Raw genomic sequence first — 23393 nt, 5'->3', positions numbered from 1 at the left:
CCCAAAAGCCCACCTCCAGCACGACGCTTTCCCTAACTAGCCGTTCCTCGACCCCACTCAATGTAACCTGCTACAACCATCCGAGAACTCGTCTACACGTCGCTCCTTAGAAACAATTAAGTTCTTATATTGTAAGGAGCTTTCTGTGTTGGTGTCTATATTTTCCTCGTCTCTGCGTTTCACTGTAAGCCCGTCATCTTTGCCTTCTTTGGGAAACTCCTTCGAGGCCTAGTGGAGTACTGCCTGTAGCAGGCACTCGATGAATACGGGGACGAGAAGGTTAGGATAGTTATTTGAAAATATTCCATCTAGCATGTTACATTTTCTTCCCTCTCCGCCACAGTGTTTACGATAAGCGGGGCCATCTGTGCCCGTTCGATACCGGCCTCATTGAGAAGAATATAGAGCTCTACTTCAGTGGCGCAGTGAAGCCGATCTATGATGACAATCCTTGTCTGGATGGTAAGAGTTTACAGACGGTATTTCCCAATTATTTACATATCTAGTCACAGGGTTTCCATGATTTAGAATTCGAAGCCGTGGTGACAGTTTGCCGGAGTGTTAGGAATTCTGATCGCCAGTTTAGAATTTTATTCCTTTTAGTAAGTGGCTCAGTAGAACGGCTATCCTTTTTTGGGTTTGTGTGCTAAATTACTGCAGGCCTTGTTTGCCTAGCGTGATTGGATTTAACCTGAATTGGGAATAACCGTTCTTCCATTGGACTCGGGGGACCTTGCACAACTCCCCTTGGGTGTGTGTTGGAAGCCACAGTTGTGTGTTGCCTTTTCCTGTCCCTAAAAGGAAAAGCAAGGAAATGTTGTAAGTGCGTTTACTTCACTCTTACATTTTTGTTCTTTTAGGTGGGGTTAGAGCCAAAAAGTTAGGCCCCATAAATGCATGGTGGATCACTGGCTTTGATGGGGGAGAGAAAGCTTTGATTGGCTTCACTACAGGTGAGTTTCTCCCACTTATCGTGAACTCCTCAAGATGAAGGCGAGGGGGGGGGATGTATCTTTTTTTCTTCTGCCGATTTCCCAAGCACCCAGTATAGGTAGCACTTTGCACAGAATAGGCATTTAGTTAATACCGTTGATGTGGATGGTGAGTGTTTTAAGTGAGGGGAGAGAGACATGGAGGTTGGTAAATTTGATTTTTAGCTACTGACCACTGAATAGTCATAATATTAGTCATCCGAAACCCCTCACCAAGTCCTCCTGCTAGGTCTGGCTCATCTCGAAGGATGTTTCGAAACAGTCAGACGTGTTTGCCGGACATTTAGCATTATTCCTGGTCTCCAGCAAACAATAAGATGTATTGGTATCCACTTATATTTTTGCTCATTCCTTGGGGCCTCTTCTCCAATTGAGTGACGGGCAGAAGATGAACCCTCTTCTTCTCTAAATGGTCTTGAGAAGGTGGCCTGCAGGGGAGGAGAAGGCCACATCTTCATTCAGTTCAAATTAGAAACCAAACTCAAAATAGAAGCGAATCCCATCGTATACTGGGTCGAAGCCTTCTCCACCCACACGCCTGTCCTCCAGGATCTATTTAGAGGCTTCACCTCAGGGTGAAAGCTCTTCCTGAATTATTGAGTTCCTGCTTGTGCATCTAGCTACTTTTGGAGTCCTTTTAACGAAACTCCTCATCTTCCCTCACAAATCCTTTCCTCCCCCTAACTTTTCCATCCCAGCTGGGCTTCCTCCCTGTCTCTCTAGCCGGTCCCGGCCCTTGTCATAGGCCAGCTTGGCTACTGTATCGGCCTCCTTGCTGGTCTCTCTCCTTTTTCCAGTCCTTACTTCACTCTGATGCCCAGGTCGTCTTTCTAAAATGTTCTGCCCGTGTCTCTCCACCCCTCAAAACCACCAACCAACCGTTGCCCATTCCTCTCTGCATCAAGTAGAAACTCTTGACCGTCGGCTTTAAGGGATGCAATCAGCTCTCGTCTTTAGAAGCAGTGTGGTCTAGTGGAAAGAGCCCGGGCCTGGGAGTCAGAGGATCTGGGTTCTGATTCTGGCTCCGCCGCTTGGCTGTCTTATCCGGGGCAAGTCACTTCACTTCTCTGGGCCTCAGTTCCCTCATCTGCAAAATGGGGATTCAGTCCCTGTTCTCCCTCCTACTTAGACTGTGAGCCCCGTGTGGGACCTGAAGATCTTGTATCTACTCCAGGGCTTGGCACATAGTAAGCACTTAACAGTTGCCACAATTATTTTTCCACTCTCTTCCCACCTCACCCCAGCTCGCGTGATTCATTCCTCCCGGGCCGACCTATTAATCGGGCTCTTCTCGCCTCCCTTCCACCACCCACCTCTTGCTCATACCCTCCCCGCTGCCTGGATCTCCCTCCCCATCCACCAGACCCCTTCTCTGCACATTTTCAAAGACTTTCTGAAATCCCATCTCCTCCAGAAGGCTTCCCTGATGAATTTCTCTTCCTCCCCACTCTATCTCCCCACCAACTGTCATTTCAACACTTCTGTGTTACCCAAACCTTTGGGTTCTTCCCCTCCCCCCACGTGCACCATAGCATGTAGATCCATATCTTTATACTCTTATTTCCTCCTCTCTGTAACTTATTTTAGTGTCTTTCCTCGCTAGATTATAAGATTCTTGAGGGCAGAGATCATGCCTATTCTGTGGCCCTCTCCTGAGGGCTTAGTACAGTGCTCTGCACACAGTGGGTGCTCAGTGAACACGATTGATGAGATTGTGGCCCATCTCTTTGCAGTTGTTCATTTTTTAGGATACTCAAGTCCTAGCCCAGAAGTGTAGGCTTGTATTTGAGCAACATTTTGGATTGTAACTTTATATATATATATAAGCAGAGCTACAGTTGTGACCGTCTGTCTTTCCGTTACAACTTCCCGTCTTGCCTTTCAGCATTTGCCGACTACATTCTGATGGACCCCAGTGAAGAATATGCTCCCATCTTTGCACTAATGCAGGAGAAGATCTATATGAGCAAAATAGTTGTTGAATTTCTTCAGAATAATCCTGATGTCAGCTACGAGGACCTGCTGAACAAAATTGAGGTGAGAAGGTTTCTGGATTGTTCACGCTATTTGCCCCTGGCACTCTCAAAGCATTTTTGGCAAACATAAAAGCACCTCAGGGCAGTTTAGGAATCTGACCATGTTTTAAGAATGGGTCAATGAAGAGAGAAGGTAGGCTTGATTTGGGAGTAGCCATTTTAGGAGTAACGTGAAGAATGGGCAAGCCCCACATCGAGTCTAAATTTAGTTTGGCTGGTTGCTTTAGGAGCCAGGATCCCAAATGTGTTCACTGTTTGGCATGAAAAATGTTTTTTTTCCTTCTTTGAAAAGACTACAGTTCCTCCTGCTGGATTGAACTTCAATCGGTTCACAGAAGATTCTCTCCTTCGGCATGCCCAGTTTGTGGTGGAACAGGTCGAGAGTTACGACGAGGCCGGAGACAGCGATGAACAGCCGGTTATCATTACCCCCTGCATGAGGGATTTGATTAAACTGGCTGGTGTCACCTTAGGAAAAAGGTAAAGAGCAGTCATTGCTTGCTCACTACTCCAGCCTTAGTAGGTAGGCACATCAATCAGTGGTATTTATTGGGTGCTTATTGGGTGCAGAGCACCGTACTGAGCACTTGAGAGGGAGCAATATAACAGAGGTGGTAGACATGTTCTCCGCCCACAACAAGCTTACGGTCTAGCAGGAAGCCGAACAGAGTCGACGCTTCTCAATAGTCCACCTGGCAGAATCGATGAGATGGCAGTGACTCTGTAATGGTGGTTCAGTGTGTGTTTGACCCCCCCACTCTGCTGACAACCACTTTCTATACATATATATAAGCATAGCTACAGTTGCGACCATCTGTCTTTCTGTTACAACTTCCTGTCTTTCAGCATTTTGCTGACTACATTTGCTGACTCCTAGGTTCTTGGAAGGTGGTTTCTGGGGGCGCCCTGGGGTCAGATCTGGGATGGGCAGTGGTCTGCCTGGTAAGGCTGTCTTCTCGGTCCCCTGGGCCACGGGCCACCAACAAGTTAGATCCGTTTCAGGCTTTCCTTAGACTCGGAAGCCGCTTCTCTCAATTCTGATGTCTTTCCCTGCGCGCACCCCCAGGCGAGCAGCAAGGCGCCAAGCCATCCGGCACCCCACCAAAATAGACAAGGACAAAGGCCCCACCAAAGCCACCACCACCAAACTGGTGTACCTCATCTTTGACAAGTTCTTCTCCGAGCAAATCGAAAAGAATGAAAGGGAAGAGGACAAGGAGAATGCCATGAAGCGGCGTCGCTGTGGCGTCTGTGAGGTAATTTGGGTCACCCGGGGCGCGGTTGGCGTTGATTCGGCGTTCTGAGCATCCTTCCGGCCCCGAGCCTACGCCATGTTTATAAACATATCCCTTGTGGAACAGGTTTCCCCTCTTCCTTTGAGCCGGGCCTCGTTTTTATTGCCTGTAAAGAGCCGCCTTCTGAAGAGAAGTCGGGATTTACATTTTGGCTACCTGATCAATTATCCCGAGGAAATCGGGAACATCGACAGTTGCTGTAGGATGAGGTGGTTCTTATCCTTTGGCTCTAGCAATTTGAATGCTCTGGAAAGAAGAAAAGAAAAGCCATTGATAATGCTTCACATGATTCCTCAATGCAGTGAATTATTATTATATCCACTGTAATAATAATGATAGAATTTGTTAAGCCCTTACTATCTGCCAAGCACTGTTCTAAGCACTGGGGTAGATACAAGATAATCAGGGTGTCCCACGTGGGGCGCACGGTCTTAATCCCCATTTTACAGCTGAGGTAACTGAGGCACAGAGAAGTTAAGTGACTTGCCCAGAGACACACAGCTGACAAGTGGCGGAACTGGGATTAGAACCCTCCACCTCTGACTCCCAAGCCGGGACTTTTTCCACTAAGCCACGCTGCTTCACTGTACTAAGCAATGGGGTAGGTACAGGAAAATCAGGTTGGACACAGTCCATGTCCCACAAGGGGCTCACAGTCTTCATCCCCATTTTATAGATGAGGTAGTTGAGGCACAGAGAAGTGAGGTAACTGAGGCACAGAGAAGTGAAGTGACTTGCCCAAGGTCACGCAGCAGACAAATGGTAGAACCGGGATTAGAAGCTTCTGACTCCCAGGCCCCGTGCTCTATCCACTAGGCCCTGCTGCTTTTCATTATTTTGTGCAGAGCTCTCTGCTGGGTGCTTGGGAATAGCCAAAAAATATTTTAAGACACTCCCTTGGCCCCTAGGAGTTCACAGTTAAGGAACGGGAAGTGGGGAAGAAGATGACAAATCACACAAAATGACTTAACTTTTAAGTACAAAGTAACCATTATCTTCGCTTCCCCCAGCCCCAGTCCCGAAACAGTAAACTCCCCAACAACCTACATCTTTTTCAAAGCCGGGTTCCTTGTTCCCCTGGCTTCCACCAAAGCGGAAGGGTAGGCTTGGACACCTTGAGGGCAATACTCGCCAGAGGAGTCTCGAGTCCCAAAACAGTCCAGCTCCGTTGGTGAAGGGTTCAGGCCACTGCTCGCCCAAATGGAATATTCTCCCAAAGGTTCTGCACACACTTCTCAACAGTGCAGTTTCTCCAGAATCAGCCCGTGCTGCCATTTGGTGGGTCTCCAGGAGGAAGGAGAAAAAATATTCATCGAATCACATGAAATTGTTCCTGTTTCTCTGGGAACGTTGGCATGCCTGGCGGTCTCCCCCTAGCTTATGTTTATTGCTATTATTATTTTTATTATTGTAGTATTAAGCACAAATTAATTGGGTTGGACACAGTCCGTGTCCCACACGGGGCTTCACATTCTAGGAGGGAGGATAGGGATTGAAACTCCGTTTTACAGATGAAGCGACTGAGGCACTGAGATGTTAAGTGACTTGCCCAGGGTCACACAGCAGGAAGCTGGCGGATCCGAGAGTTAGAAGCCAGGTCTCTGACTCCCGGGCCTGGGCTCTTTACACTCGGCCATGCTGCCGTGGCCTAAATGAGGCTATCTATGCTGTAAGGCTTTTTCAGGCCCCCCAGTTTTCCATTTCATTTTCCTCTCATAACCTCAGTGGTTCCTATGGGGGAAGGCGGGGAGAAGGGTTCCTTTGCCCCCGGCCACAGAGAATGAATGCCCTATTTCTTTCAGGTTTGCCAGCAGCCTGAGTGTGGGAAATGCAAAGCCTGCCAGGATATGGTGAAATTTGGTGGGAGTGGACGAAGCAAGCAGGCTTGCCAACAGAGGAGGTGAATATGGGCCAATTGGGGGCTGGAGTGGGCTCGTTTTCTTGGTTCCCCTGTTTTCGCTTCTGACAGGCCCAGTGAGGGAGCCTTTGATCTAGGCCTCGGCCCTGTTCTGCCATCTAAGGAAGAAGCGATTACATTTCTTTCTGGACAGGACATCTGTGCCATCTCCAATTAGGGATGCCACCACAGAGTCCTGTGTGCAAGGGGAAAAAGGACCATTTTTTATTTGTTTTTTTTTTCAATTCTTCCCCATTCCCCCAGTTATCAGAGTGGTCCCTGACTTCAGAAGCTCTTCTGAAAGCCTATAATGAATGTTGGTGGTCTTCTAGGTGCCCGAATTTGGCTGTGAAAGAAGCCGATGAAGACGAAGAAGTGGATGATAATATCCCCGAAATGCCATCACCCAAAAAAATGCTTCAGGGTCGGAAAAAGAAACAAAACAAGACCAGGATCTCCTGGGTTGGGGACCCAGTGAAGGTAAGATTCAGAAAAGGTTCTGTGGCATGGATCTCCTGCCCTCCTCCTCCTCATTCCTTCCCTTCCTCCACCTCTTCCCTCCGACTCGGGCTGTGAGCCCCATGTGGGACAGGGACTGCGTCTGACCTGATGATCCTCTCTCTCACCCCAGTGCTTAGTACAGTGCGGCGCGGCTCGGTGGCTAGAGGCCGGGGCCTGGGAGTCAGAAGGAGCTGGGTCTCTACGAGAGAAGCAGCGTGGCTCAGTGGAAAGAGCGCGGGCTTTGGAGTCAGGGTTCATGAGTTCGAATCCCAGCTCTGCCACTTGTCAGCTGTGTGACTGTGGGCAAGTCACTTAACTTCTCTGTGCCTCAGTTCCCTCATCTGTAAAATGGGGATTAAGACTGTGAGCCCCACGTGGGACAACCTGATTCCCCTATGTCTACCCCAGCGCTTAGAACAGTGCTCGGCACATAGTAAGCGCTTAACAAATACCAACATTATTATTATTATTATCTCCTGGTTGTCTCGGGTTCGCTAACCATAAATGCCCAGTCTCTTAACTGGCCAACTCATTTCCAGCTGACTTAACAGGGGAGCTGCCTAACCAGCTTGTCAACTTCTCTGAGAGGAGCAGGAACAGCTGAAAGTCCGCAGAGCACTTTCTTCATGGCCTGTTCTCGTTCTTTGGAAATAGTCTTGGCAAATGCTCCCCCCTTCCTGTCCCCGATCTCTTAGTGACTCTGTCAACATAACCACTGCTTTATATACCTTTGCAGATCTATAATTATGGTCTCCAACACCAGCTTCAGTTTACTGGAATCTTCCAGGGAGGTTGATGTGTAGGTTGCTTGAGCGCTGAGTTTATTTTGTAAATCTGTATTTGTCTCTGGTCTCGCGATCTTTTGAGTTTTGCTGGCAAAACGTGTAGCTCTGGAATGGGAGCTGGCAAAATGACTCTCGGGAGAACGTATTCCGTTTTCTCCCTTTCATTAAGGAGGTGAAGACAAAGGCAGTACAGGGTATTTCGCCTTCAGAGTCACTCAGCAACCCAGATCAAGGGGGAGCCAGCTCTGTACTATTTTTAGTGTCCAGTGGAGTGGTGACGCTGTTACTGCTGTTGATAACTGGAAGGGTAAACGTGGGTGGCGGGGAGGGAATGTGGATTTGGGGCAAGGTTCTATGGAAACGGCAGGGTCAGCGGGGGACATCCCGCTGCCGCCCGGGGAGATAACAAGCCTGTTTGTCTCCAGAGTGATGGGAAGAAGGATTTCTACCAGAAGGTGTGCATTGACTCCGAAACCCTTCAAGTGGGCGATTGTGTGTCTGTCAGTCCCGATGACCCTACGAAGCCCCTGTATCTGGCAAGGTAACAACAAGTCCCTGACAGTACTGGAGGCGGGGAGGATTTTCCAAGATTGGGGGGATAAAGAAGAGATCGTTTTTGATTCAACTTAGAGGAAGAAAATGATCATTTGAATGAATGTAGCAGACCCTCCTTTAAAAAAAAAAAACAAAAAACAAAACCTTCTCCTTAGAGAAGTGAATGTGATCATTTTCCCCGATTCTAGAATCACCGCATTGTGGGAAGACAGCAGCGGGCAGATGTTCCATGCCCACTGGTTCTGTGCGGGCACAGACACTGTTCTCGGGGCCACGTCCGATCCTCTAGAGCTCTTCCTGGTTGACGAGTGTGAAGACATGCAGCTCTCCTACATTCACGGCAAAGTGAATGTTCTTTATAAAGCACCTTCAGACAACTGGTCGATGGAGGTGAGTAGCCCTTGGGTGGACCAACTTGGCTTCCCTCCCAGACAGTGGCTAGCAGCAGTTTTACAATTGGCAGGGAGCGGGCAGTTGGTTCCGCCACAGTGTGGGTTTCTTTATGCCATTTGGATTGAACAGAGTGTGGCACAGAGGGCCTTAACTGGGGAAGGAAACTGACTTTAACCTGATGCTGCGGTGCCTGGAGTGCCGATTCAAGACAGGATTGGTGGAAATTGCCAAGGGAACTAAGTGAATCTATTTGGCTATTTTTTTTTTTTAAGTAGTACAGAAATGGCAGAAAAACAGCTTGTTTCATTAGCCACATAACTTGAAACAAGCTTTGCGAGGCTTTCGTCTTCTGCAGTAATAACGATAATAATTGTGGTATTTGTTAAGCGCTTATTGTGTGTCAAGCACTGTTCTAAGTACTGGGGAAGATACAAGGTAATCAGGACAGACACAGTCCCTGTCCCTCACAGGGCTCACAGTCTGGAGGAGGAGAGAGAACCGGTATTACATCTCCATTTTACAGATGAGGGAACTGAAACACAGAGGAAGTGAAGTGACTTGCCCAGGGTCATTCAGCAGACAGGTGGCAGAGTCAGGATTAGAACCCAGATCCTCTGACTCCCAGGTCCACACTCTTTCCACTAGGCCATACTGCTCTGCCACCTTTGTGAATTCCCCCTGGGATATCAGAAGTCACCTACCAGTTCAGTTGTCTTCTGATCTTCTTCCTCTCTCTCCTTATTTCCCATTGAAATGGTTATCGTGGCTCAGTGGAAAGAGCACGGTCTTTGGAGTCAGAGGTCATGGGTTCGAATCCTGGCTCGGCCACTTGTCAGCTGTGTGACTTTGGGCAAGTCACTTAACTTCTCGGCGCCTCAGTTACCTCATCTGTAAAATGGGGGTTAAGACTGTGAGCCCCACGTGGGACAACCTGATTCCCCTGTGTCTACCCCAGCGCTTAGAACAGTGCTCGGCGCAAAGTAAGCGCTTAACAAATACCAATATTATTATTATTATTATTATTATTATCATAACACGGTTTTGGGACGACACGGAGGTCGGAGGGCACACACCCACGGTGAGGTAGGACAGTCATCTGTGGGTAACATCTTTTTCCTCCTCTCCCGCCTTCTCTCGTGCCTCTTTCCCGTCCCCCTCCTTTGAATCCCTAAAGGGTGGCTTGGATATGGAGATCAAAATGGTTGAAGACGATGGCAGGACCTATTTCTACCAGATGTGGTACGACCAGGACTATGCGAGGTTTGAATCGCCTCCCAAGACCCAGCCCACGGAGGACAACAAGTACAAGTATGTGCACCCCAGCTGTCATCCGGGAGAGATGTTGGGTGCCACTGACCATTCCTTTGTGACGTCCTCTTCCAGTTGTTACAGAGATCAGAAGCACATCTGCTTTCTGTAACCAGTGGTACTTGGGTGGGAGAAGTGGACCGTTCCCCTGACCCGACCTGGCACTCCGTGTTGTCAGCAGCATGATCACATCACCAGTACTCATGGAATGTCTGTTGTGTGCAGAGCCCTGTCCTAGGCACTTGAACATACAATAGAAGTAGAAGACCTAGTCCCTGCCCTCAAGGAGGTTACGGTGTAATGATCGTAGCAGTGGAATCTGAGCGGGGCTGGACTGGCTCAGGAAATATTACCAGGAAAGCATTAGACTGGTTAGTCTTCTCCCTTCATGAATGCTTGCTTGAGAGCAGGGTGGGGAGGGGTCTTGAGGAATGGCGCCCCACCCCCGGGCCTTCCCCCCAATCCCCCCCCGCCCCTTCACTCACCACTCACACGTCCCGCGACTGGCTCCTAGCGGCACCCTATCATCGCCGTCGCCCGGCGGCTCGTTCCCGGGGCCCAGACCCGGCTCAGGCCGGCCGTCTCCCTGCAGGTGGATACGGGGTGGGAAAGACAACTGGTCTGATTCCTCCTCCGTCAGCCTCGTCCTCATCCTCCTCATCGCCATTATCTATTGGGCCCCTATCGTGTCCAGAGCGCTGAACTAGGGGCTTGGGAGCAGCCCATAGTTGAGGGCACCATCTCTGTTGACGATCTAATGACCCAAGGTGGCACTGTCTGTTCCCTTACGCCGTCCAAATGGGAATCGGTCAGGTCAGCGACTCTCTTAACCCCAAGTCCCAGAGTTCTTCCTTTTCCACGTCCAAAAAGACAGTTCTGAAACCCCCGTAGAGAGGTGAAAGAGAAAGGCAGGCCCTTTCTTCATCCTGGTTCCTCGTGGCTTCGGTCTTTCTTCCTCCATCCAGCATTCAGCCCTCCCGAGAGCTCTGCTTTTCTTCACTGCCCTCCAGGTTCTGTGGAAGCTGCGCACGCTTGGCTGAGATGAGGCAAAAGGAAATTCCTAAAGTGCTGGAGCCCCTGGAGGAACTGGAGAACAAGGTGCTTTATGCCGGGGCGACCAAGAATGGAGTGCAGTACAGGATAGGAGATGGAGTCTTCCTCCTGCCGGAGGCTTTCTCGTTCAAGTTAGTATTGCCCCTTCAGTGCCGGGGGTGGGGGGGGCACAGAGGATTTGTCCCTCCTAGAAGAAACTTCCCCGATCAGTTGGCCGGCAGGGCTTACCTCCTTCCAAGCCATGCGTTCGCCGGCTGAGGGGCCGCTGTGGTCGGCTCGCTTTCCGTCGTGGGCGGAATCTTGTCGAGGCCATCTCAACGGGAGGGCCACGACAGCTCGCTTCCAAAGACTGCCGCCTGCCTGCCTCTTTTCTTTTGGCCAAGGGCCGTTGGCCACGGGAGTGGGGCGGGGGGCACCTCTTGCGGCTGGCCAAAGAAGAGGTGAAGTTGGGGATCAGGAGGCTGCCCTTATAATCCAGACGTCTCCTGCCCCTGCCCCCCAGCATAAGGACATCTGGTTACCGCCTCTCCGCAGAAGACAAACGAGTGATGAGGGTAGAAGAGCCTTTGAAGCCACATTAAGTGAGGGCCCGTTGGGGCGTGCAGTGGGCCTAGGGGTCCTTGGACACGTGGCAACCTGCAGTAGAAGTAGAAGACCTGGGCCCTGCCTCGGAGGAGCGTACACCGAATGAGGGAGAGAGGCAGGCAGGCACGGATAAAATGCAAATGAGGGGAAGGATAATACGCAACTGGCAACCACAAACAATAAGAAACTAAGAAGTAAATGAAATAATAAACCAAAATCCACCCAAGTGCTATAAGTGGCTGATGGACAGCCGTGATCAGGCAGGTGGCTGTGCATTTACTGAACACTTGCAGTCTGTACTAAATGCCTGGGAGAGTACAATGCAAAAGCGTATTCTTTGGTGGTGGTGTGGGTTTTTTATGGTATTTTGAGCGCTTACTACGTGCCTGGCACTCTACTAAGTGCTGGGGTAGATTCAAGCTAAATTAGGTCTATGTCTCACATGGGGATCACAGTCTTATTCCCCGTTTTGCAGTTGAGGTGAGACCCAGAGAAGTGAAGTGACTTGCCCAAGGTCACACAGCCGACAGGTGGCGGAGCCAGGATTAGAACCCAATATATTTAGAGTTGGTAGGTGGGGTCCCTGCCAATCACAAGGGGCATATTGGGTTTGAGAGAGAATTTGGTCTTGTCTTCAAATACGAAAAACCATTTTTTAGGTGTGACTTGGAAAAAGTTTTCTTCTTCTTTTTTATGTCTCCAGCATGAAGTTAGCCAGCCCAGGAAAGCGGTCTAAGAAGGATTCTGTGGATGAAGAGCTCTACCCAGAACATTACCGAAAGTACTCAGAATACATTAAAGGCAGCAACCAGGATGCCCCTGACCCGTATCGTATCGGCCGTATCAAGGAGGTCTTCTGCCATAAGCGCAGCAATGGCAAGCCCAACGAAGCAGATATCAAACTGAAAATTAATAAATTCTATAGGTAGGCAAGAGCGGTCGATAACCACGAGCCTCCGTCGGGGGCCAAAAGTGAAAACAATGAAGCTCAAGAAGAGTGATACTGACTGTTGTTCCTGCCCCCCCCCCTTTTTTTTTTGTTAAATTGAAGCAATGCTGTTAAACTTTTAAGCTCCCATTACCTAGGGTTCAAGCGTCAGTAGGGTGGAATTAAATGGCAATAGGGATAGGCAAGTGAAAGTGACTCTAAAGAACCAAAATTGTGTTCAACATCTCACCTCCTTCATGAGGAAATACTCTCTAAACCCACACAGGGAGCTATAGTAAGGGCTATTTCTCTTGATCTCAGTCAGTCAATCATATTTATTATTTACTGTGTGCAGAGCACCGTACTTAACGTTTGGGAGAGTGCAATATAACAGACACGTCCCCGGCCCACAGCAAACTTACAGTCTAGACTAGTATTTCCGTCAGCCGGAAAGGAGCACTTGTCTGCAGCATGTATTTACCCTCTTCCCTTAGACCCGAGAACACCCACAAGTCAATTAAAGCAAGTTACCACGCTGATATCAACCTGCTGTACTGGAGCGACGAGGAAGCGATCGTGGAGTTCAAAGCTGTGCAAGGCCGCTGTACCGTCGAGTACGGAGAAGACTTAACCGAGTGTATCCAGGACTACTCTGCGGGTGGCTCAGATCGCTTCTACTTCCTCGAGGTGAGGTTTTCCCCTCACCGTGCAGCCTGAGGGAAGGCGGTCATCGCATGGTTGGGTTTTGTGGTGACTCTGGGCTGATAGTTCCCCACAGACTGGTTAATTGGTAGGAGCCACACGGTGACTTCTCTGAAGCGTTTACTCCGTTCCAAGCCCTGGGCTAACGTGCTGGGGCAGGTACAAGATGAGCAGGTCAGACACAGTCGGCTGTTGGGGTAAGAGGATGCGGTATCCTGGTTTAGACTGTGAGCCCGTCATTGGGCAGGGAGTGTCTCTATCTGTTGCCGAATTATACATCCCAAGCGCTTAATACAGTGCTCTGCACATAGCGCTCAATAAATACAAATGAAAATGAATGGTTGTGCTTGAGCGCTTCTTTTGCAGATGGAGCAGGGCTTCATTCAGGAGAAAAATTAAGCTTTTGGGGTGCTTTTTTTTGTTTTGCTTCTTTAATTCTTTTTCTTCCCCCTCCCCCCGCTCCTCCCAAATCCATCCCAAGGACACCTGTTCTTAAGGTAATAATTATTCGTGTCAGTCTGAATAGCCAGACATGGGCACCGAAAACTGGCCAGGGAAAGTTCTTGAATCGGAATCCTGGTTCAGTCTTGACCCTCCTGTAGAAATTGAGCTCTCTCTATCTCTGGTGTTTTAATCGATCTAGGGCTTGCTTGCGGAGAAGGGCTCACAGCATCAACAATGGTCGTCGCTTCCCCTTTCCCGTGAAATATAGGGTTTGAGACTTCCAGAAATATCTTCTTTGGGAAAGACTTTGTTTTCAGCCAAACCCCTAAACTTTACTCCTACCTTCCGATTTACTGATTCTATGGTTTTCCCACCTAGGATGATCTTCGATTTTTTTTTTTTTCTTCCGTCTTTTCAGGCTTACAGTGCGAAAAGCAAAAGCTTTGAAGACCCTCCAAATCACGCCCGCAGCTCTGGGAATCGAGGGAAGGGAAAAGGGAAAGGAAAAGGTGAGCCGTGGGTTGGATTTGCTTTACTTTCCCAAGACTTTGCCACTCGTGGGCTCAGTAAAAGAGAACTTCTGAAGTTGACTTTGAGTTCATGGGGCTCTTGGTTGGGAGTTCTGCTCTGATTTGGTTGGCAGGGAATTAACTGCTGGTTCCTCTTCCCGGTTTGGAGGGAGCGTGTGCAGGGCGGAATCGTTCGTACAGAACAAGGGAGAAGGAGTTCTTGTTCTCTGTGGGAGGGACTTTGAATCGGGTGGGGCCGAGGCAGCGTGACCTAGAGGAACGAGCACGGGGCTTTGGAGTTGAGACCCAGTTTCTAGCCCTCCACTCTGTCCTGCCAGGTGGCCGTGAAGAAGACTCCTAACTTCTCAGTTTCTTGGTTTCCTCTTTTGTCAAATAAGGATATTATCCTCCCAACCTCACGGAGATGGTGTGAGGGTAAAATGTGAGGATCCGGTAAGGATGATGTGAGGTGATTGATAGGAAAGTGCTTTGGCTGGTGATGGTAATTACTAAGTATTACGTGTGCAGCACCGAGCTAAGCGCTGGGGTAGAGTTAGGATAATCGGACATGGGCCCCATCTCTCAAGGAGCTTACCTTCTTAAGAGGCAGGGAGAGCAGGTATCTTAAAACAGAGCTTGGCGCATAGTAAGCGCTTAACAAATACCATCAATATTATTATTATCATCCCCGTTTTTCAGATGAGGAAGCTGAGGCGTGGAGAGGTGAAGCGGCCTGCCCGAGGCCGTGTGACAGGCCAGTGGCAGAGCTGGGCCCCGAACCAGGGTCTCTTGACTTCTAAGTCCCGTGCTGTCTCCACTGAGCCCCGCTCCTTGGGTGGCTTTGGAAACGTAGGCGCTTTATTCAGACTCAAGGAACAATTATTGTCTTTATGAGATGGACTGAGTGGCTGCATCTTCTTCCCCTTACCCCTCCCTACTCTCTCTTCTCCCCCCCACCCTCCCCCCCCAGGGAAGGGCAAGGGCAAAACTCCAGTGGCCTCTGAGAAAAAGGAGCAGGAGACGGTGGGTGTGAAGCTGCCAAAACTGCGCACGCTGGATGTCTTTTCTGGCTGTGGAGGGCTGTCCGAAGGGTTCCACCAAGCAGGTAGGTGAGGGTTCGGCTGCCTTCTGATCGCTGGGAAAAAAAGGCCCACCCCCAGGCCTGCTTTTCTGCAGTCTTCCTTTAACCCTCCTTTCTGCCTGTAGAAACCCAGGGCTTAGCATGTGGCTGAGAAACTTCCACCCATTCTGAAAGCCCTTCTTGCCCTTCTTGCCCTCCTTCCCCTCCCCTCCCCTCCCCGTGTTTCCCAGAAATCTCAGAAACTCTGTGGGCTATTGAGATGTGGGAACCGGCTGCCCAGGCCTTCCGTCTGAATAACCCCGGGACCACAGTATTCACGGAGGATTGCAACGTCCTCCTGAAGCTGGTGATGTCTGGGGAGAAGACCAATTCCCTGGGCCAGAAGCTCCCTCAGAAAGGAGATGTGGAGATGCTGTGTGGGGGGCCGCCGTGCCAAGGCTTCAGTGGGATGAACCGTTTCAATTCTCGCACGTACTCCAAGTTCAAAAACTCCTTGGTGGTCTCCTTTCTCAGGTGAGCCAGTAGGGGAGGGCGTGACGGGGGAGGGGAGGTGTCCGTCAAACCACAGACCAGGTTCAGCCAGGCCCTAGGCCCGGTCGGTTGGGACCAGCCCACGAGCCGGCCAAGGAGGCGAGCCGCCGCTTCCTGGGACACGGACAGGCTCCGTGAGGGGGCTGCCAGCGGCTTCCGCAGCCGCCCCAGAATTGGGAAGGAGACTCCTCAGGTGGCAGTGGCTATGCTTTTCCAAAATTCCAGAGTCTTAACCACAGCCCGGGGGGGCGGGGGACGTGATGAGGTCTGCCCCCAGCCCTTTGGGTCCCAAGAAGTGGTTCTTGTCTTTTTCACCCCACGTCCCGCCCAAAGTCTTCCCCCCCACAGCTCTCCACTGTGGGTTGGCCTATAGCCACTTGGAAGATTTGGTCTCAGATGATCACCCTCCCTCAGTTTGGAGGGTCGGCATTCACAGGATCCTGGAATCTCAGAGGGTTGCTTTGGGACCCCCTTGGGTGCTCTCTCTGGTTCCGCGGTCTTGCTCCCGGACTCTTTGCCTTTGTTCTTTCTCACCTCAAGAGGCCGTGTGTGTGGGGGAGGTTTTGGGTGTGTGTGTGAGTGAGATGAGCTCTCAGAAGAGAATGGCTGTGGGAAAAATTCCCAAAAAAGAACAGTGGATTAAGCCTTGGATGTCTTGGGGGTGGGAATCCGAGTCGGTGGTGTTCTTCCATTCTGAAGGGGGTGGAAAAACTGTTCTAATCTTTTCCATTTAGATGGTGAGCCCCTCGTGGGTGAGGGATTTGATCTTCTTGGCAGTTCCCCCAGCACTTGGTACAGGGCTTTGCCCATTATAAGCACTGGAAGAAATGCTCGTAGTAACAACAGTCACCTTCTCTTTTTGCAGCTACTGCGACTACTACCGACCGAGGTATTTCCTCCTGGAAAACGTCAGGAACTTTGTCTCGTTCAAGCGCTCTATGGTGCTGAAGCTTACCCTCCGATGTCTTGTGCGCATGGGGTATCAGTGCACCTTTGGAGTGTTACAGGTAGGGTCTCAACTACAGCCCGGGGGGGCGGGGGGGCGTGACGAGGCCCGCCCCCAGCCCTTCGGGTCCCGAGAAGTGGTCCTTGTCTTTTTCACCCCACATCCCGTCCAAAGTCTCCGTTGGGACCCTTCCGGACTAGACCCGAGGTTGGCCGTCTTGGCTCAGACCGGATCCGGTCCTCTCGTGGAGTAACAGATTGGGATCGGAAGGGACAAGATGAGATGAGGAGGACAGGAGAAACAGCTTTCACCTTTTCCCCCAAGGGAAAGACCTGATGATTATTTAGGCCACTTGGAAATTCTTACCACCTGCTAGATCCAAGGTGCTCGATGAACCGGTCAGGGGGTGCCTCAGACCTGTAGATCTGGGTCTCTTCCCTTGCTGCTGGACCCACTGAAACGTGGGCGTGACAGAGGATTGATTGCCCAAGCCCGGGAAGAAAAGAAGGGTCAGCCGGCTGACCGGGAATTTAGAGGGGAAGTTACTAACTAGAGAGTGAGCCATGGTGGTGAGGAGCCAGTGGGTGATTTGGGGGAGTTTGAGTAGGGGCTTGTGGTCAGCACTGCAAGCAGACATGTAATTCAAGAGCTTCGTACTGTAGCTTGTAATTAGGTGACCCAGCAACTAATTCTGAGTGAGATTTTTTGGTTCCTGAGGCAAATGCTGAGAATTCCATCCCGGCCTCATGAACTGGAACCATTAATCCAGTGATTCGCCGACTGCAGAAATTTGGTTCCCACACGAACATCTCCCTCATCGTGCTTGCTGGTGGTCCCTCCAGAAACCCTAGTTGGTTTCTTTTCCCCCGCCATCACAAACCCAAGAGTCACGTGGCCAGTTTGGTTAAAACGGCGGGGGTGGGGGGGGTGGGGGCGGTGTAAAGGGAGCTGGCATCTGGGTAGCAGGGCTTGAGCTTTCTCCCTTTCGCCAGGCTGGACAGTATGGCATTGCCCAAACTCGCCGAAGAGCCATCGTCCTGGCCGCAGCTCCCGGTGAGAAGCTGCCCATGTTTCCAGAACCCCTGCATGTGTTTGCTCCCCGAGCCTGCCAGCTCAGTGTGGTGGTGGACGACAAGAAGTTTGTGAGCAACATAACAAGGTAGCCACGTTCCAGAAACCATTCCCATCCTCTAGACAGTAAGCTTGTGTGGGCAGGGAATGAATCCGTTTGTTGTTATATTATACTCTCCCAAGCACTTAATACAGTACTCTGCGCACAATAAGCGCTCGATAAATACAACTGACTCTCCTCCCCCCGCCACTTCTCCTGGGAGCCTTCCTCTAGCCGGCCAGCAGAGCTAAATCTCTGTCGATGGGTTTGGTCAGGTGGTATCCCGCTGATTTTTGGGGAGGGAGAGAAATGCACAGGTATTTAGAAGAAGTGGTCTACAGATTTTAGTGAGAAGAGGTTTGGGATGTGAATTTGTTCGGATGAATTAAAGAACTCCCAGACCTGATCTGGTACCAAATGCGATATGGTCTGGTTATATGGTTGGAGTCCTCAGTCTAATTGAGCACCGTACTTTAGAAAATGTGATGCTGTTAGAACATATTTAGGAAGCGGAGAGTGGAGTAGTTAATCCTAATGACAAAAATCCACTTTTTAAAGTCAGATCAGACTTGGGGGTGAGGGGGCTTCGCGTGGCATTCACTCTCACAGGAAATGGGGCAGCGGGCTCGAGGGGTGTTCGGCTAGTTCGGGGTGTTCATCCGCCAGGGCAACCCTTCCATGGTTCCCTGCAGCGTTCTGAGTGGACCAGGGACATTGCCGCTTGGCCTGGTGGAAAAAGTGTAAAGAGACCCCGGGGTCTGATCCGGACTCTCCCTTTGCCCCTGCTGTGTGACCTCAGGCGAGTCACTTGATTGCTCTGGGCCTCAGTTTTCTCAACTGGAAAATGGGGATTCAACACCTATTCATCCCTCTCCCTTAGACCGGAAGCCCCACGTGGGACGGGGACCGCATCTGAGCCGATTGTCTCGTACCGAAGCGCTTAAATGCCGTCGTTCTTGTTGCTGTTATTATCGTCACTGTTACGGTCTCGCCATCGAGTGGGTGCTCAGAAGGAGGAGCTGCCTCGTAACCAGTCGTTGCTCGTTTCAGGATGAACTCCGGTCCCTTCCGAACCATCACAGTGCGGGACACGATGTCGGATCTTCCGGAGATCAGAAATGGAGCTTCTGCCTTGGAGATCTCCTACAACGGAGAGCCCCAGTCCTGGTTTCAGAGGCAGATCAGAGGCTCCCAGTATCAGCCTATTCTCCGGGATCATATCTGCAAGGTATCTCCTCCTCCATTCCTTGTCACTGCCTCTCCCCCACTCAAACCACCTGAAGGAATCATTGCCTGGACTGTTCCCCCATCCTCTGAGTATAGCTTGTCTTTAGAGACGATCCCACAGACCTCAGCCACCATTTTAAGCATCGACGCACCCCCCAGAGCCCGGGGCAAAGGCGAGAAGTGGGTCCGACGGTCATTCCCCTCCTGGTTCACAGGATATGAGCGCGTTAGTGGCCGGCCGGATGAGACACATACCCCTTGCTCCCGGCTCAGACTGGCGCGACCTGCCCAACATTGAGGTCCGCCTCTCGGATGGCACCACCACCAGGAAACTCCGCTACACCCACCATGAGAAGAAAAATGGGCGTAGCAGCACCGGGGCCCTCCGAGGGGTCTGCTCCTGCGCAGAAGGTAGACCCTCCCCTCCCCCTCCAAACCCCCAGCCTCCTCTCTGCTAGCGGACAAGGTTTTACCCGCTGAGAGCCGGTTTATCCCAGGAACGCCCCCCGGCCTTTTGAGACCAGTGTCTCGTCATGGTGTGGAACGTGGGGTCAAGATGAGCTCTTGCCAAGCTCTTCCTCCCCGACCCCCTTTTTCTCTCTCTCTCTCTCTCCCTACCCACGTTTTCCCTGGGCTCGCCCCTTATCTCGGCTTGTCTTTCCTGGTAGGGAAACCTTGTGACCCCGCGGATCGGCAGTTCAACACGCTGATTCCGTGGTGCCTGCCCCACACGGGGAACCGGCATAACCACTGGGCAGGGCTGTACGGAAGACTCGAATGGGATGGCTTCTTCAGCACCACGGTTACCAATCCCGAACCCATGGGCAAGCAGGTACGAGGCGGGCTTGGAGTGGAGAGGGGAAGGGGCGGGAGGCGGAAGAGGTTAGCTGGATTGAGACCGGCGGAGTCTGCAGCAGAGGCACCTCGCGAGAAGGGATGTCGGGGGGGTGGGTCTGCCAGAGTAGGGTGTGGGCCCCGAGACGGACTAACGGCGGGGGAGGGTCGTGTGCGTGTGGGTGGGCGGGTGTGCATACGTGTGCTCTCTTCTGGAACGCAGGGTCGCGTGCTTCATCCAGAACAGCACCGGGTTGTGAGCGTTCGAGAATGCGCCCGGTCCCAAGGGTTCCCGGACACCTACCGCCTGTTTGGCAACGTCCTTGACAAACACCGCCAGGTCAGTCAGTATCTGCCTCGTCGGACGGATGGCTCATCGGAGGCCCTGCTGGCAAAGTGGGGCGGGGGGGTGGGGAAGGGAGAGGGGAGGAGAGTTTTTACTTAGGTTACGGGACTGAGAAATCCTGGAGCAGCCACTTAAATAGATTAATGAGACAGTGTGCTCATTTGGGGGAAGTGGGAAGTAATGGAGATTGCCATGCTCCGAGGGGATCGGTGTCACCTTCACGGCCTCTAAGAACCAGTGATCTAATCAAGAGGAGAGGAACTCTGGGTGATTTTTGTCCGCGTCCCATCCCCAAGGACCACTGTTAGACCGGCTCTAGGGATAAACTTCAGGAAGGCCTCGAAAGCGAGTGGGTGGGCAGGAAAGTGCCAGGTGATGCCTTCCAGGAAACCAGATCCAAACTACAGCAGCTGGATGGGTGGGCTTGGAGCACCTGGTAGAGCACCCTGCCTACAGTAGGAGCTCAACAAATACGGTCGGTGATGCAGTGAGGCTGAGGAAGGGGGAAATAAAGCTGGGGTGGGGACAGAGGCAAAACTTCCTTCTTTTGGACTTGGATCTTGTGACCTTGGGGCATTTGATGTTCGCCCCACCCTCAACCCCACCGCACTTACGTACATATCTTTAAATTATATAATATAAATCCTTCATTTATATCAATGTCCCCCTCTAGACTGTAAGCTCATTATGGGCAGGGAACATGTCTGCCGGTTCTGTTGGAGGGTGCTCTCCCGAGCGCTGAGTACAGTGCTCTGCGCGTAGTAAGTGCCCAATAAATACCATTGATTAATTGATTGGCTGTCACTTCCTTGTGGGTGGGGAGCATGTCTGCCAACTCCGTAGTATCGTACTCCCCAACTGCTTAGTACAGTGCTCTGCAGACCGTAGGCGCTCAATACCGTCGATTGATTAATTGTCGACAGACCGAAAGGATCCCAACAGGGCTTTCGGTCTGCCGGGACCCAGGCTGAGGCGACAGAATCGACAGTTGCAAAAGATTGAACGGGGCGAAGCCTTCTGGGGCCGACTGAGGCCGCTCGGTTGCAGGGTAGGCCCGCTAGACCGTAAGCCCCTTGAGGACGGGGAGAGTGTCTCCAGTATACTCTCCCAGGCGTTTGGTACAGGCCTCTGCACACACCGTGTGTTCAATAAGTACCATTGCGCTGAGCCCGGCGAGAGCCGACTTGGGACAGGTGGAACCGGACTGCTGGCGTGTACATCTGTGTGTATAGCTGTAATTCATTTACGTATTTATATTAATGTCCGTCTCACCCTCTAGACTGTGAGCTCATTGCGGGCAGGAATGTCGGTGGTTCTGTTGTACTCTCCCCAGCACTTGGTACAGTGCTTTGCACACAGTAAGCGCTCAATAAATGCGGTGGAACAAACGAATGGCATCGGGCCCGGCCCGCACAGGGTTTCACCAGGGAGAAGGGAGGCAGAGGGCCGTACCACATGGTCGATGAGTCCTTGTGCAAAACCGCTCCACCTTCCATCCTTCCCCACCTCCCGCAGGTCGGCAACGCAGTGCCTCCGCCTCTTGCAAAGTCCATCGGCCTGGAGATCCGATTGTGTGTGCTGGCCAAACTGAAAGAAAACTCCTTAGGTGCGTTGCTGCCCCTTGACTGGCGTGGTTTCACGTTCCTGGTGTAAGCGGCTCGGTGTTTCTCGGGAAGCCGGGCCACGCGTGATATCGGCTCCGCTGGCCCCGGGTTTCTTTTCCCATCACCGACCCTCTGATTCGCTCTGTCCCACCTGGTCGTGGGATCCAGGGGACTTTTGAGGGGGTGGGAGTGTCAAGTATTTGAATAAAGACCCAGTTGCTGGGACACCCAAGCCCTGGCAGGTGGCCCCATCTGAACAGGCGCCAGCCTCTCCCCCCACCCCCCAGCCCCCCTGTCAGGCCAGGGCAAATCAAGCAGCTCGATATCCGGCAGCTCCGGATTGAACCAGGATCTCTCTCTGGGTAACTTTTGGGCCCTCCCTTCCAGCGCCAAAACCATTTGTTTGCATCTGGGGTCCCTCACAGATGGTTTCATTTCTCCACAGACAACATCAAACTGGAGAAGATGGAGACGACAGATTAGTCCTTGCCTCTTCTGTCCTCGCTCGCCCAACCTCCACCACGTGCCCCTCCCCCGCCCCAGGACCCCTAAACGTGTGCACTGACTGATTTTTTTTTTTTATTTTTTAAATTTTTTACTTTTTTTTTTTTTTTTTTTTTTTGGGACATGCTGAACTATGTACTCGTAAACAGTGTTTGTCTCCGTGGCTGGCGTGGAGCTGTTATGTGATGTCCTCTCAACTAATAATCATCTAGTGATCCGACTGCAGTGCTCTCTGGATTTTAAAAAGAAACTTTTTATTATGCCCCGTATCAAGAATAATCTGCCACTTTGTATAAGTGGAAATTAATACTTTATGTAGTTTTTATATGTTGTAATATTTCTTCAAATAAATCTCTCCTATAAATTAGCTTGGGGTGTTGAGGTGGGGCTTTGTTCTGCTTGGTTCTGGCCGCGGCCACCTCTGCTCCTCGGTTGGCACAAAAGGGGAGTGGCGCCAAGCCGGACATGGAGCCATTAGCCAGTCAGTTGTATTTTTTGAGCGCTTACTGTGTACAGAGCACTGTACTAAGCGCGTGGGAGAATAGGCATTGGATTTCCAGAAGCAGAGCGGTGGCCATGGGAGCCAGTGACTAGTTCCACCACCTCTCGCCCGAGCAGTAGCCGCACAGCATCCCCTTAGGCCAGGTCAGCTGAGTCCCTTAAGATCTGAGCTTTGTCGGAATTCCCCCCTTGCCATCTCGATGGAAGCTTTAGGCAGCCACTCTCATCGTGCCCCATTTGGGCTCCCGACCCAATCCACATCTCTCCTGACGCACAAATCCACGCCTTCAACTCTGGCCTCCCCACTGAACGAGGCTCCCTTGCCACCCTGTCCCTCGGACCACCGGCCCGTAGCCCTGGATCACCTCCGCTCGAGCCGTGGAGCGCTGCGAGCGGCGATTCGGACTCGGGACCGACCGTGTCCATCTCAAATAGATCCTCATCTGCTTGCTTTAACTCTTCCTTCTCCACCTGGCAACATTTCTCCATCTTTGACTCTGATGCCGTTGCCCGTGCCAGCTGTTTCTGACTTTTAACTCCCTCCTCAAAGCCCGGGGCCTCTGTTCCACCATCTCGCGGGCCCCAATGATCTTAACTGCTTCACTAAAAAAAATTGAAGCCAACAGGTGTGATTAACCCAGTCCCAGCCCCCTCCTGCCCACAACCCACACTCATCCTTTCCAGCTGTCTCTAGATCTTCCACCCCCTCTTGAAGCCTACCCTTT

At 51.4% G+C, this 23393-nt stretch overlaps 1 protein-coding gene across 4 annotated transcripts in view; it reads left to right on the top strand.

Moving 5' to 3' along the window:
• The window catches only part of DNMT1 (DNA methyltransferase 1), a 38680-nt gene extending 16430 nt beyond the window's left edge, over window positions 1-22250 (top strand). For all 4 annotated transcript variants that reach the window (XM_029052978.2, XM_029052976.2, XM_029052977.2 and 1 more), the window contains 24 exons: window positions 344-462; window positions 861-953; window positions 2878-3029; window positions 3321-3508; window positions 4095-4284; window positions 6126-6223; window positions 6553-6700; window positions 7932-8047; window positions 8250-8451; window positions 9629-9762; window positions 10773-10946; window positions 12104-12325; window positions 12823-13015; window positions 13893-13983; window positions 14954-15088; window positions 15295-15577; window positions 16461-16602; window positions 17534-17700; window positions 18703-18880; window positions 19095-19290; window positions 19548-19711; window positions 19937-20053; window positions 21575-21665; window positions 22109-22250. In XM_029052978.2, the coding sequence (XP_028908811.1) occupies window positions 344-462; window positions 861-953; window positions 2878-3029; window positions 3321-3508; window positions 4095-4284; window positions 6126-6223; window positions 6553-6700; window positions 7932-8047; window positions 8250-8451; window positions 9629-9762; window positions 10773-10946; window positions 12104-12325; window positions 12823-13015; window positions 13893-13983; window positions 14954-15088; window positions 15295-15577; window positions 16461-16602; window positions 17534-17700; window positions 18703-18880; window positions 19095-19290; window positions 19548-19711; window positions 19937-20053; window positions 21575-21665; window positions 22109-22146 (3631 nt within the window). In that variant the 3' untranslated portion in view covers window positions 22147-22250. The remainder of the gene's footprint in view (window positions 1-343; window positions 463-860; window positions 954-2877; window positions 3030-3320; window positions 3509-4094; window positions 4285-6125; window positions 6224-6552; window positions 6701-7931; window positions 8048-8249; window positions 8452-9628; window positions 9763-10772; window positions 10947-12103; window positions 12326-12822; window positions 13016-13892; window positions 13984-14953; window positions 15089-15294; window positions 15578-16460; window positions 16603-17533; window positions 17701-18702; window positions 18881-19094; window positions 19291-19547; window positions 19712-19936; window positions 20054-21574; window positions 21666-22108) is intronic.
• The last annotated feature ends 1143 nt before the right edge of the window (window positions 22251-23393 follow it).

The sequence above is a fragment of the Ornithorhynchus anatinus genome, chromosome X2 (assembly GCF_004115215.2).
Source record: "Ornithorhynchus anatinus isolate Pmale09 chromosome X2, mOrnAna1.pri.v4, whole genome shotgun sequence".
In the NCBI taxonomy this organism is placed as follows: Eukaryota; Metazoa; Chordata; class Mammalia; order Monotremata; family Ornithorhynchidae; genus Ornithorhynchus; species Ornithorhynchus anatinus.
Note: the sequence above shows the minus strand (reverse complement) of the source record. Positions and strands in the feature narration are given on the sequence as shown.